At 41.9% G+C, this 13,761-nt stretch overlaps 1 protein-coding gene across 8 annotated transcripts in view; it reads left to right on the forward strand.

Moving 5' to 3' along the window:
- The first annotated feature begins 1,014 nt into the window (after positions 1-1,014).
- Positions 1,015-13,761, forward strand: part of TASOR (transcription activation suppressor) — a 62,585-nt gene continuing 49,838 nt past the window's right edge. For 3 of the 8 annotated variants that reach the window (XM_055273567.2, XM_055273533.2, XM_055273575.2), the window contains exons 1-2: positions 1,015-1,649; positions 12,003-12,148. In XM_055273567.2, coding sequence (XP_055129542.1) covers positions 1,319-1,649; positions 12,003-12,148 — 477 coding nt within the window. In that variant the 5' untranslated portion in view covers positions 1,015-1,318. The remainder of the gene's footprint in view (positions 1,650-12,002; positions 12,149-13,761) is intronic. The other 5 variants (XM_055273547.2, XM_055273541.2, XM_055273558.2 and 2 more) reach the window with 2 other exon arrangements.

Genomic DNA, 13,761 nt, shown 5'->3' on the forward strand with positions numbered 1-13,761 from the left:
TGCTTAAGCACTTACTGGGAGAGTTAAACAGACCCGGTTTCAAATCTTCGGTTTGTTACCATAATTTGTCCAATGTCTTGCAACGCTTCTTTTAAAATGTGCAAACTAGTATCTACCTCATATCTGTTGTTGTGAGGATTAAATGGAGATAATGCACGTAAATCACTTGTCCAGTCAGTGTCTAGCACATAGAAAGCACTCAGTAAATATTGGCTGTACTCGTGATAACCCATGATAGTTTATACTGACAAGGTACAAACTACTATGTAAAGGGCTCTTAACTATGAAGTTGTTCCCTTTATGGGAGAGCGACGACCTGCTGTATATTTTTTGATGTGACCGCAAGTTTATTTTTTCTTTAATATAGGAAAACGTTGTGGGGGGGTGCGACCAAAGGAAAAAAATGGGAAAAGTTAACAGCCTCCTCCCCTCAAACTCCCCAGAATCAAATCCTGTTAACACTAGGTTGTTAAGTTCCATCAGAGGATCTCAGGTGAAAGTGCTTGCTGGAGCTGTGACACTGGGTCACACCCTTTGAGATAAAAGAGAAGGCCGGGTGCGAGTAATCTATCATAAAGATAAAAAATCTGGTGAGAATAGCAGGTCGCAGAGGCCGTCGAAGCTTTTAAGCTATTACCGCGTAGCCCATTCTATCTCCTCTCCAGGTTTTTGTACACCTGCAAATAGTTCATAAAACCGAGATCGTCCCGCATCCACTGCTCTGAAGCCCGTTTGGGCCGACATAACTCGTGCGCAGAGGAAGGGTTTTGCCCACAAATGGGCGACGCCTGTGCTCCGGTGAAGAGGCCAAGCTCGTCTCCCTCGCCTGCAGCGCGGCGGGGTATTCCTGGGAACCCGAGGATCGCCAGGGGCCCACGCATTACACAGGCCACGGCTGCGGCGTCGAGGCCCTCGCGGGGCGTTGCGGTCGCCCCTTTTGGCGGGCTCGGGCGCCCCGAAACTCCGCCCCCGGCGCGGTATATCCACACTCGCGGAGGCGGGTGCCGCGCTCCCATTGGTGGAGTGGCCCGCGGTGGCCCCGCCCCCTCCCGGCCCCGACGCGCGCACGTTGAGTGGCGGGGGAAGGCAGAAGAACTGCCCGATCGAGGAGCGGCTCCGAGGGCCGGGCAGCAAGGGTGGGGTGCCCGCTACAGGGCCCCCAAGAGGCTGCCAGGTCGGGAGCGCAGCCTGAGGCCACGGGGGGAAGGGGGTGGGTGGGCTGAGAGCAGCTCGGTGGCGAGACTGCCCCGCCGCCCCTTCCCCCCACACCCGTCGACCTTGTGGGCAGAAGCTTCCCAGAGCTCCTTACGCCGGCGCGATGGCTACTGCTGTGGAGACGGAGGCCTCTCAGCCGACGGATGCGAGCTGGGAAAGTGGCGGCGGCGGAGACGACGAGATGAAGCAGGCGCTTCCGGAGCTTGAGTCCTCCCCACAAAATGGCGGCGGCGGCGGCCTCAACATCGCTGAGCCCGGCGGCGGCGCTGGGCCTGAGGAGAACGCGGGGGCCGAGGCCGCCCAGAGCCTCAGCCACGAGCAGCCTCAGGACTCCTCTGAGACGGGCGCGGCCGCCCTGCCCAGAGGCCCCGAAGAGCCCGAAAGGCCTGTTAGGAGGAGTTTTCAGATTCCCAGGAAGAGCAGAGAAAAGAAAGGTGGTGCCTCTCCTTCTTCTCAATCCTCTCTCTCTCTCTCTCCCCTCCATCTTTTCATTAGAACCTTTCTATCTCCTCTTCCCACACCCATCCGAGATACGTAAACACGCATGCAGCGCCGGCCGCCTCTCCCCTCACCGCCACGGCCGCCCAGCTGCCGCGCTTGGTGCGAGAGAAAGCGGTGGAACCACGCTCCCCTGCTGCCCCTCCCCGCGGAAGTTGGAAGTAGCTCAGGTTTGAAGCTTGTCCGTAAGGCTGCAGCTCCCAGAGAGGAAAGATGGTGCTCGGCGCCCCTCCCTCCCAGCCCCCGAAGGCAGAGAAGCCGTTGTGTCCTCCTAAAGATGCTTCTGAGAAGTCTCGCTATGGAAATAGACCGTGGCCATGGATTCTGGGGCTTTCTCCAAGGCCATTGCCAATGTTCTGAGGACCACGAGTGCTTCTCCCCGTGGAAATTCTTCAGTTCTGTGTGTCTACTTGAAATGTGCTTGATGTCAGCGTCCTCCCTTATTTAGAAATCTCTATTAGTAGATGTGATCCATGCACACTGCTGTTTTCCATCACACTTCATTTCCATGTAGATTTTTCCCCCTTCTTTTTGAAGCGTTAGATTAAATAGGTCTCTCTCTCTTTAAATTCGAACTTAGTATTGTTTTTCTTACATTTGAACAGAATGGCAAGGTAGGTTCTTGGCGCAGTAATTTCCCAATGGAAAAAAACTAATGAGAAGTTACCTTATCCTCAAGAGTCACCAGCTGGTCTTCTAGATGGTAGAACTTGAGATTAAAAAAAAGTCCAGTCTTAGTTTTTGGAACCCATATGGAAACAGTTACATTAATTACTTGTACCTTTAAAAAATCTTAATGCCATATCGTTAATATGGAGTCAGAATTCCTAATGGAGGTCAAAATTAGTATCGCTTTTTGTTATTGGGGTATTATTTTTTAACCAGTAAACTTTGGATATTCTGAATTCAGACAATTTCCTTTTTGCCCTGCTGTGTGGTTGGATTTTCATTATTTACTTTGGAAAATAATAGGATTTGTTTTTTTTCCGTATCTTTTCCATTTATTTGGTATAGAATCTTGGCTGTAGCATTATACTGACTTTCCATAAGCATCACCAGTTCCATTTGCACTACTGGAATTATTTGAGCCTTTTATTGGAAAAATACAAATAAAGTTCATTTGTTTGGATGGCAAAGCCAAGAAAATACTTGGTATGAGAAACCATGTTGACAAAGATGAAGTTAACCTTTGGAAATTAGCATGAGGAATGTTTCTAGAAATATCTTTTGAGTTAATGTAATAATTTTAGGGTTCAGAGAGATACTTTTAAGGGTCAAGACTGTCAGTTCTTTTCGTGTATTTAGTTAAGATTTGAGATGTATGATTATAGTCTATATGAGAAAAGTTCCCAGTGTAATCAATTGGTAGAGAATAGGTACATTCAAATGGGCTCTGGTTATGAGGTAGGAGGTGGAACTATTTTTTTTCTTCACAGCTTGATAAAAGCCGTTTGAAGTCTATTTTTTTTTAAGGTTTAAGTGCCTAAGAATATGGACAAACTGTGATTTTTTTTTTTTTTTTTTTACTGTTTGTTAGGACCAGAAGATTAGCCTACAAACTCTTCAAAATTTAGTTTGAAATGTGGGAAGGCAGTAGGAACTGGAAAGGCACTGTGTTTGTGTGTTTTTTTTAATTAGATAAATAAAATCCAGTGATTGTTGTAAAATAGACTTCAGTTGAACACACTAAAAGTGGAAATAATTGAGGGATTAGGAAATATAAACCTAGCTGTTGTCTCCCATAGTCTTGTACCTCTTGGGTAAAACTTGTATTTTCCATTTTTACTTAGAGACAAAAGTTGGGAGGAAAGTATATCGCAGTGGACTTTTTCATGATTAGTGAAAATGAGCAATTTTTAACTTGTGTAATTATACCCTGAACACCAGCTGTTCAAATAGTAAAATAGCGATTTAAATATAACTTTAAAAAATTAAATAAGCAGCTATTTTACCACCATGAATTTTATCTTGTTCAAGCTGAGAGAAGTTAATACATAAATTCAACTTTATTAAAAAAATTCATCATAAACAGTGCAGGTGCTGCTAGTTTTACTCCATACTCTTCATCCCAACGTCATCTCTTGGAAGGCTCTAGAGGTAAAGGTTTCACTTTGTGTAGGATTTGGCTAGGTATTACTAGTTGTGGTCATCTCAGTCTTTTTATCATGAATATTAGATGGTTTTCAGTAAGTATGTTTGCTTGAACTTTCCAGTATCAAAGGTTCTGTTGCATTCATATTTTAATATGGCAGATCTTTTCTTGTGACCGTGCTTTTCCAGTGAAATTTAAGATTACGACTTAAATATTTTAATACCTTAAAGGTCACTACTGTGCAAATATAACTTAGTTCTTTTTTTGGTCTTGCCAGTAGTGTGACATCCAAAATAACTGCCATTGTAATTGAGTAATAATATCGGCAAACACTTGTATAGTGCCTAATAAGTTGTGGGCATTTTTCTAAGCAATTAAATACATTGACTAAATCTCAACAATGTTTTGTGGTAGGTACTATTCCCATTTTACAGATGAGGAGACTAAAGTACTGAGAAGTTAGGTAACCTGCTCCAGGTCACACAGCTAAGTTGTGGAGATGGAATTTGAAGATAGTTATAGAGTACTTTTACTACTATAAGAAAGAAAAATCTTGCTACCCAGTTTGAATTATCTAAGGGTTTAAGTTAGCTGTTTTTTTTTTTTTTTTTTTTTTTTTTTGAGACGGAGTCTCGCTCTGTTGCCCAGGCTGGAGTGCAGTGGCGCGATCTTCACTCACTGCAAGCTCCGTCTCCCGGGTTTACGCCATTCTCCTGCCTCAGCCTCCTGAGTAGCTGGGACTACAGGCGCCCGCCACCACGACTGGCTAAATTTTTTTGTGTGTGTGTTTTTTAGTAGAGTTGGGGTTTCACCGTGTTAGCCAGGATGGTCTCGATCTCCTGACCTTGTGATCCGCCCACCTCGGCTTCCCAAAGTGCTGGGATTACAGGCGTGAGCCACGGCACCCGGCCAAGTTAGCTGCTTTTGATCTGACCTGTTAGTAACAAGAACTGTTTTTCTCCCCCTATTAAATATAGAAATATTTAGTATGTTTTCATCCTTGGGGAATTTTGACATTCAGAAATTATGTTCACTATCAACATTTGATTGGTACTGACAGATTAAGTGCCTCTTTGACTGGAAAGGTATACATTTTACTGTTTTTGATGTAATTTATTGGCTGAGGCATGATTCTTATATTTAACCAAATTTTAGAATTCAAATAGTAGAATTGCATTTTGTTGGTAGATGTTTCACTATTGCCTTCTTTAAATCTAGTGAGTCATAAAAAGTAAATTAAAATTGGTAATTACATTTGATGTAGTTTTTCCCTCCAAAGTTCTTGGGAAATGGAGTAGCGATGATTCACTTTCTGGAAAACGTTTACTGGTTCATGTTTTTGTAGGGTCCAAGGGAGTCTCAAAAATTAATTGCTGTCATGCACTAAGTTTCCATACTGGTTTAGTCCAGAAGTAATGGCTAATTCCCCTAACCTCCATCTTCCCCCACAAAATTTTCACTTGCCTTTTTGAAGCCATTGGAGCGAAGTCTCATTCTTAAGGAAATTTCCATGGTATTTCATTAGTTGTATATGGATGAGTGGGTTCTGAGAACAATAGCTCTCTCCATACATAATAGCAAAGTAATCGAGGTAAAATTTACTTTGACCTATCCTCAGTCCAGAAAACATTGTTTTGTATTTGTACTCTCAATTCCTGCCAGCATATTCATTTCTAATTGTACACTATGTTCACCCTTGTTGATGTAAAGATGAAGTACCCACTCCTAAAGTATTGTCCGTGGTAATTTTTTTTAGACTGAGGAAAAGTGATTTTAAAAAAAGATCTTACTGTGAAGAACAAATGGATGGAGAGTGATTGTATTATAATCATTAATAGAAGTCAGCTGTGAATTCAGAGAAACTTTCAGATCCCCAGCCTCTTCTTGCTAATTATTTCGTCGTCTTCTATGAATTAGTTGCTTTAAATCAGACAATTGTTTATACTTCGTATTACCCATTTGTATGTCTTTTTTTTTTTTTTTTTTTTGGAGTCAGAGCCTCTGTCGCCCAGGCTGGGATGCAGTGTTGCGATCCTGGCTGACTGCAGCCTCTGCCTCCTAGGTTCAAAGGATTCTCCTTCCTTAGCCTCCCCCAGTAGCTTGGATTACAGGCATGTGCCACCACGCCCAGCTAATTTTTGTGTTCTCCTTAGAGATGGGATTTCGCCATGTTGGCCAGGCTGGTCTGGAACTCCTGACCTGAAGTGATCTGCCCTCCTTGGCCTCCCAAAGTGCTGGGATTACAGGCATGAGCCGCCACGCCCAGCCCCATTTGTATGTTTTAATAGGAATGGTCCGTCTTTTAAGTTTAGCTTTTTTTTTTTTTTTTTTTTTTTTTTTGAGACGGAGTCTTGCTCTGTCGCCCAGGCTGGAGTGCAGTGGCGCAATCTCGGCTCACTGCAAGCTCCGCCTCCCGGGTTCACGCCATTCTCCTGCCTCAGCCTCTCCGAGTAGCTGGGACTACAGGCGCCCGCCACCACGCCCGGCTAATTTTTTGTATTTCTTTTTTAGTAGAGACGGGGTTTCACTGTGTTAGCCAGGATGGCCTCGATCTCCTGACCTCGTGATCCGCCCGCCTCGGCCTCCCAAAGTGCTGGGATTACAAGCGCGAGCCACCGCGCCCGGCCAAGTTTAGCTTTTTAAAATTTATGTATATATGATAATATTTTTTGTGATACATATATACATAATACAAAACGATCTGCCTTAACACCAAACAAATTGGTAAAACTAATTGATGAAAATGTTCTTTTGATTAAGGAACAAAGGTGTTTGATGACCTAAATTATATATCTATGCCGACTGCCTTTATAAATACAACCTTCAAATCTTGAGTGTGGGCTGGGCATGGTGGGTCATGTCTGTAATCCCAGTACTTTGAGAGGCCGAGGTGGGCAAATCACGAGGTCAGGAGTTTGAGACCAGCCTGGCCAACGTGGTGAAACCCTGACTCTACTAAAAATACAAAAAATTAGCTGGGCCTGGTGGTGGGCGCCTGAAATCCCAGCTACTCGGGAGGCTGAGGCTGGAGAATCGCTTAAACCCAGGAGGTGGAAGTGGCAGTGAGCCGAGATCGCGTGACTGCCCTCCAGCCCAGGCAACAGTGCAGGACTCCATCTCAAAAAAAAAAAAAAAAACCCCCCAAAAAACATGAGTGTGCTTTGTATGATACTACTAATGAAAAATATTTGATGATAGTATGGCTAAGAGTCAGGAAATTTGAATTCCAGTTCAAATTCTATGATACTCTTTCCTTATTTGAATTACAAATCTCTAAGTGCCCTTCTGAATCTGCTCTTCAGTCTCGTAAAATACATCTATAGTTAGTTTGTAAGTAGGGAAACCTTGTATGATCAGTAATCAACTTAGCTGTTTTTCTGACAGGCATTTAATGGAAGTCGATTAAATAAGCAAAATTACACATTTCTTAATGTGTGAAAGAACTACTATTGCTACTGCTGTTAACCTTTATAAAACAAAGGGTGTTACGACTGTTGGCCCTGTTATCTCTAGAGGAAAATTAAAATCAGAAAAAATTAAGACATTTGAGAGAAGATATGAGGGTAGAAAGAGCAGTATTAGAACCAACTTGTTTGTTCTTTTATGTTAACTTCCTGTGCCTAAGTGTTGTATATGATTTCTAGTCCGTAAAATGAGGAAACAGTCATTTTTCCAGCTCTTGACATGATTGGACATTGTACGTCTGATACCCATATACACATACATCATATATTTCAGGATGCAAGGTAGGGAGCCTAATCACTTGAATTTGAATCCCAGCAGTTTGATTCATTCATTAACCCTGTAACCTTGGGCCAACTCAAAGGCTACTTGTCTGTTTCAATTGAGAAACGGGCATGTTGAACTTCATAGCGTAGTTTTGATGATTGAGATGATACACGTAAAGCTCTTAGTACAGTATTGAAGGTGGTACTTAACCACTAATGGTTAGACAATAACTGTCATAATCTAGAGAACAGTTTATTGAATACTGAGTTCCCCGAGTGAAATGGATGATTCATATAATGGTTTCCCTATCTGGATAGACACAGGGTTGTTTATTATTACTACCTCAAATAGTGACCCATAATTGAGATTTTTGACTTAAAATATTTTCTTTAAAAGGAGTGACAAGATACATTGATCAAGATACATGTAGTGTTAAACGACCTCTGAGGACATAAAATAGACTACCAGAGAACGTACATTCAGAACATGAACTTAGCCGGGCGCGGTGGCTCAAGCCTGTAATCCCAGCACTTTGGGAGGCCGAGGCAGGCGAATCACGAGGTCAGGAGATCGAGACCATCCTGGCTAACACGGTGAAACCCCGTCTCTACTAAAAATACAAAAAATTAGCTGGGCGTGGTGGCGGGCGCCTGTAGTCCCAGCTACTCGGGAGGCTGAGGCAGGAGAATGGCGTGAACCCGGGAGGCGGAGCTTGCAGTGAGCCAAGATTGTGCCACTGCACTCCAGCCTGGGCGACAGAGCAAGACTCTGTCTCAAAAAAAAAAAAAAAAAAATGCAGAACATCAACTTAATAAATTTTCTGAACTGCGTTAGCAGCAAGTTGACTTGAAATCCTTAAAAATAGTTGCAGGATAATTTTATTATCTTAGAAATTATCACCAGAAAAAATGAGAAAGTATAACTGGCCTAACGAAGCCACTGAGGCATTTGCAATACAAAATAATTAGGATACAGATATTTATTGTTAGAGCTAAAATGCTTTTTTCTTTTCATTTGCAATAATTTTTTTCCTGTCAGCTGTCATTTTTAGTACGTTGGATGTGACTGGACATTGCTTTAGAGTGAACTGGAAATGTTAAGTACTTTGAGAATAATTTGGATGTGAACTTTTATGCAGATTTATGATTTGACCAATATTTTACTTACGATTAGATTAATGGTAGAAATTGTATTGGGTAGCTTAACTAATGAAAATTTCTTTTATGTAGACCATAAAATTTCATAGAAATTGGCAGCCATGTGATACCTTTTTTGTGTACATTTTATATATCTGAAGTCATTTTGTTTAGAAACAAAATCATGTGTAAAACCCAACTTTTAAAATCATGCTTGGCCCACTTTGGTTGTGAAAGCCTATAAAGACCTCCACATGCTGCTTTCCTTGCCAAGTTTTTCGCAGTTTAATTGGGGACAATCATCACAAAGATAAGATGTTTTTGTCCTACATTCCGTAACAGGTTTGAATGAAGACAGTATATGCCTTCTACCCTCTTTTCTGAGCTTTCATTTGTGTTTTGTATGTTACTGAATTGTTGAATTTGTGAATGAGTCTTAATTTTATATCACAGTCATTTAGTAGTGGAATATATTGTTACCATTTTTAAAGCTCATGACAAAATTTCTCACTTTATTGACTGTTTAATATTTTTAGGGATGGCACTCACAGGTCTAGCTACTGGGATATGGGAAACATGAGTAATGAGCAAGGCAGGTGCAGTTCCTGCTCTCATGGAGCTTACAATCAATAGGTTACTGAACATATTCGTCTGCTACAAGTTTGATTATAGGACACTTTGTGTTGAGTAGTCTTGTTCTATTTGAGTACTTGTTTGAGCTTACTGCTGTTTGTTTTTTAATTGTATTGCTATAACTGTGTTGACTATTTTTTTTGGTGTGCAGTTCCAAAATAGTGGTGACTGCTTGTACACATTGTGCCATTGAAAACTACGTTTTTACAGACACTTCTGTAATATATACATGGTTTGGTAAATGAATGGATGAAAGGCTCTGTCATTTGACATGTCCTTTAAAGTCTAATAATCATGTATAAAAAAGACAACAGTTCGCTGCATCTGTTACCTTTAGCAGTATGTACAAGTGGAACATTATGTTTTCAGTAGTGACCTGTTTTGACTGTTACATTTCTTGACCCTTATTAAATAGTGTCTTTAAAGAAATTAAGGTAATAGAGAATAACATCGTTTCTTTGAGTAGTTCTCTCTACAGTGAAAAGTGGTTCCTTTTTGATTTGGGGAAATATATATATGTATAGACTTTTAGGTGTATTAGTAAATTATTTTGTGCATAAGATGGAAATTTGAGGTTACTAGACCAGTAATTCTCAAGAACTAATTGCATAGTTGACTTAAATGTTTTAAAAATTAAGTGGGGGCTGGGCACGGTGTCTCATGCCCGTAATCCCAGCACTTTGGGGGCCGAGGCAGGTGGATTACCTGAGGTCAGGAGTTGAGACCAGCCTGGTCAACATGGTGAAATCCCATATCTACTAAAAATCTAAAAATTAGCTGGACGTGGTAGCAGGCATCTGTAATCCCAGCTGGTTGGGAGGCTGAGGCAGGAGAATCGCTTGAACCTGGGAGGCGCAGAGGTTGCAGTGAACCGAGATCGTGCCACTGCATTTCAGCCTGGGCGACAGGAGCGAAACTCCATCTCAGAAAAAAAAAAAAAATTCAGTGGGATGTAGAATGGTTGGGGATGTGGAGGATAAAAACTTAAATGTCCTGGCTGGGCACGGTGGCTCATGCCTATAATCCCAGCACTTTGGGAGGCCGAGGCAGGCGAATCACAAGGTCAGGAGATCGAGACCATCCTGGCTAACACGGTGAAACCCCGTCTTTACTAAAAATACAAAAAAAAAATTAGCCGGGTGTGGTGGTGGGCACCTGTAGTCCCAACTACTCGGGAGGCTGAGGTAGGAGAATGGCGTGAACCTGGGAGGTGGAGCTTGCAGTGAGCCAAGATTGTGCCACTGCACTCCAGCCTGGGCGACAGAGCAAGACTCCGTCTCAAAAAAAAAAAAACCAAAAAACTTAAATGTCCTAGTATGTGTTGGATGCTATGCTTAGAGCTTTTTCCATGTGTTGTCTCATGCGTGGCATGTGGCGTATAGTGGTTATTAGGCTAGCTGGAGTTTGCCGTTTTACATATGAGAGAGCTGAGCTATATAAGTTATTTATTTACCCGCATTTTACTCCAAGCCAGTAATGCTAGGTCTGGTATTTGTGTCCAGGTTTGACTCTAAAATCCCACATGTTTTCATTTTATTAAGTTGTCATAATAAATGTTCTACTACTTTTTGTGGATTATACAAGAAGCCACGTGAGTGCAGCATTTTATTTTTTATTTTTATTTTTGAGACAGGGTCTCGCTCTGTCTCCCAGACTGGAGTGCGGTGGGAGAACATGGCTCACTGCAGCCTTGAACTCCTGGGCTCAAAGGATCCTCCTGCCTCAGCCTCCCAAGTAACTGGGACTACAGGCATGCACCACCATGCCTGGCAATTTTTTTTTTTTTTTTTTAATGATTTGTAGAGACAGGGTCTCACTATATTGCCCAGGCTGCTCTGGAACTCCTGAGCTCAAGCAGTCTTGCTGCCTTGGCCTCCCAAAGAGCTGGAATTACAAGCATGAGCCAAGCTTTTTTTTTTTTTAAAGACTAGTGTGTCAGTAACAGCATATTTTGTTACTTCACATAATGTCTTAAATGCTTTTGTGCTCTCATACATGGTATAGGTAGTTTGCTGAAATACACAGTCTGAGACCTACTTCAGTGTAACATAAAATAGGAGCTGAGTATAAACACAGGTTCTTCTAAGAGTTTTTAAGCAATTTAGGTTGCCTAATATAGCATGCCTAAGGTTTGCAAAATTGAGGGGACCTTCCTTGTCTGTGTAATGCCAGATCCTCATTGTTGAAGGAACTGGTATATGTAGGCAACTGTTTTTTTTGTTTTTTTTTTTTGAGACGGAGTCTCGCTCTGTCGCCCAGGCTGGAGTGCAGTGGCGCGATCTCCACTCATTGCAAGCTCCGCCTCCCGGGTTTACACCATTCTCCTGCCTCAGCCTCCCGAGTAGCTGGGACTACAGGTGCCTGCCACTGCGCCCGGCTAGTTTTTTGTATTTTTACTAGAGACGGGGTTTCACTGTGTTAGCCAGGATGGTCTCGATCTCCTGACCTCATGATCCGCCTGCCTCGGCCTCCCAAAGTGCTGGGATTACAGGCGTGAGCCACCGTGCCCGGCCGTAGGCAACTGTTTTACATTTTTTTCAATGAGTTAATAAGTATCTTTTTTGCATATCACAAAGTTAAATAGCCTTGATGCCTTTTTTCATGTTATTTAAAGTTACGTTAACCCACAAAAATATAAGAAGCTATATTTAAGATGGAGTAATGTTAAACATTTTAAATGTTTGTTTTTTTTATTTTAGCACTTTTCCAGCCGTTAACTCCAGGCTCTCGAGAATTTGAAGATGTTGTAAATATTCTCCATTCTTCTTACCTTGAACCAACCTCAGTAACAAATTTTAACTACAGACGTGCTTGCTTGATACACAATGAGCTTTTGGAAAAGGAGGTATGTTTTAAATTATACTTACTGTAAGATTGTTTTCAGAACCAGTTAACAGCCTGGGAAAAAAATGTTGTCTAGAAATACTAACATTTTTAGGAAAACCAAATTATGAAGGGAAAACAAGTTGCTTTTTTTTTTTTTTTTTTTTTTTTTTTTTTTTTGAGATGGAGTTTCGCTGTTGTTGCCCAGGCTGCAGTACAGTGGCACGATCTCGGCTCACTGCAGCTTCTGCCTCCCTGGTTTCAAGCAGTTCTCTTGCCTCAGCCTCCAGAGTAGCTGGGATTACAGTCATGTGCCACTGCACCTGCCTAATTGGGAAAACAAGTTTTAAATGACATCTCTTTTTTTCCACCAAATGTTGCTGTAGCATTACATTTATCTGCTGTGTTAAATTGTTATTAATATGCAATTATGTAAAATAACTTTTTAACTGAAAATCTTAAGTGTAGAGATAGCTTACTAGCTAATGGTTTAATTGTAAATTCAGCTGAGCATGGTGGCTCATGCCTGTAATCCCAGCACTTTGGGAGGCCGAGGTGGATGGGTCGCTTGAGGCCAGGGGTTTGAGACCACCCTGGCCAGTGTGGCAAAACCCATCTCTACGAACATTAGCTAGGCGTGGTGGCACATGCCTGTAATCCCAGCTTCTTGGGAGGCTGAGGCACGAGAATTGCTTGAACCCGTGAGGTTGCAGTGAGCCGAGATCACGCCACTGCACTGAAGCTTGGGTGATAGAACAAGAACTCTGTCTCAGATAAATAAGTAAATAAATAAATTGTGAATACGTAGGGGTTTTTGCTCTTTGAGTATTGTACATGTTAATTAAATGCCTAAATTAGAAGGTAATTAACGAAGTCAAATATGTGGGTGTGTTTGTTTTTAGGACATGCTTAAATTTTTTTTTTTTTTTTTTTTTTTTTTTTTGAGACGGAGTCTTGCTCTGTCACCCAGGCTGGAGTGCAGTGGCACAATCTCGGCTCACTGCAAGCTCCGCCTCCCGGGTTCACGCCATTCTCCTGCCTCAGCCTCTCCGAGTAGCTGGGACTACAGGCGCCCGCCACCACGCCCGGCTAATTTTTTGTATTTTTAGTAGAGACCAGGTTTCACCATGGTCTCGATCTCCTGACCTCGTGATCCACCCGCCTCGGCCTCCCAAAGTGCTGGGATTACAAGCATGAGCCACCGCGCCCAGCCAGGACATGCTTAAATTTTTCCACAATTATTGCCTGGTGGCTATATTATGATTTTATCATTAGTGGATATTCTTAGTGAAAAAGTTCAAAGAAGAATAATTGAGCGTGTTAGTGAACTTAAGTTTCATGTACAAATTAGAATATTTGAGTTTTGATTTAGGAAAAGCCAGCATGTATAGATGTTTTGAAATATTTGATGGATAATGCTTTCCAATGGACCTGAAATACGAATTTTTTATTTTTGCAAGTTGGTTAACCAAGTGGTACCAGGATTTAATTTCGAAAGGTTCCCTAAAGGGCACTGAATCGCAGAGAAAATTAAAATCTTAGTAGTTTGAATTGATGTAGTTTCATGGTATGATAGCGATTATTTGTTAATTTTATATGAAACTTTAGTCTGAAGATTGATTAGTTATATTACTA

The sequence above is a fragment of the Symphalangus syndactylus genome, chromosome 1, assembly GCF_028878055.3.
Source record: "Symphalangus syndactylus isolate Jambi chromosome 1, NHGRI_mSymSyn1-v2.1_pri, whole genome shotgun sequence".
In the NCBI taxonomy this organism is placed as follows: Eukaryota; Metazoa; Chordata; class Mammalia; order Primates; family Hylobatidae; genus Symphalangus; species Symphalangus syndactylus.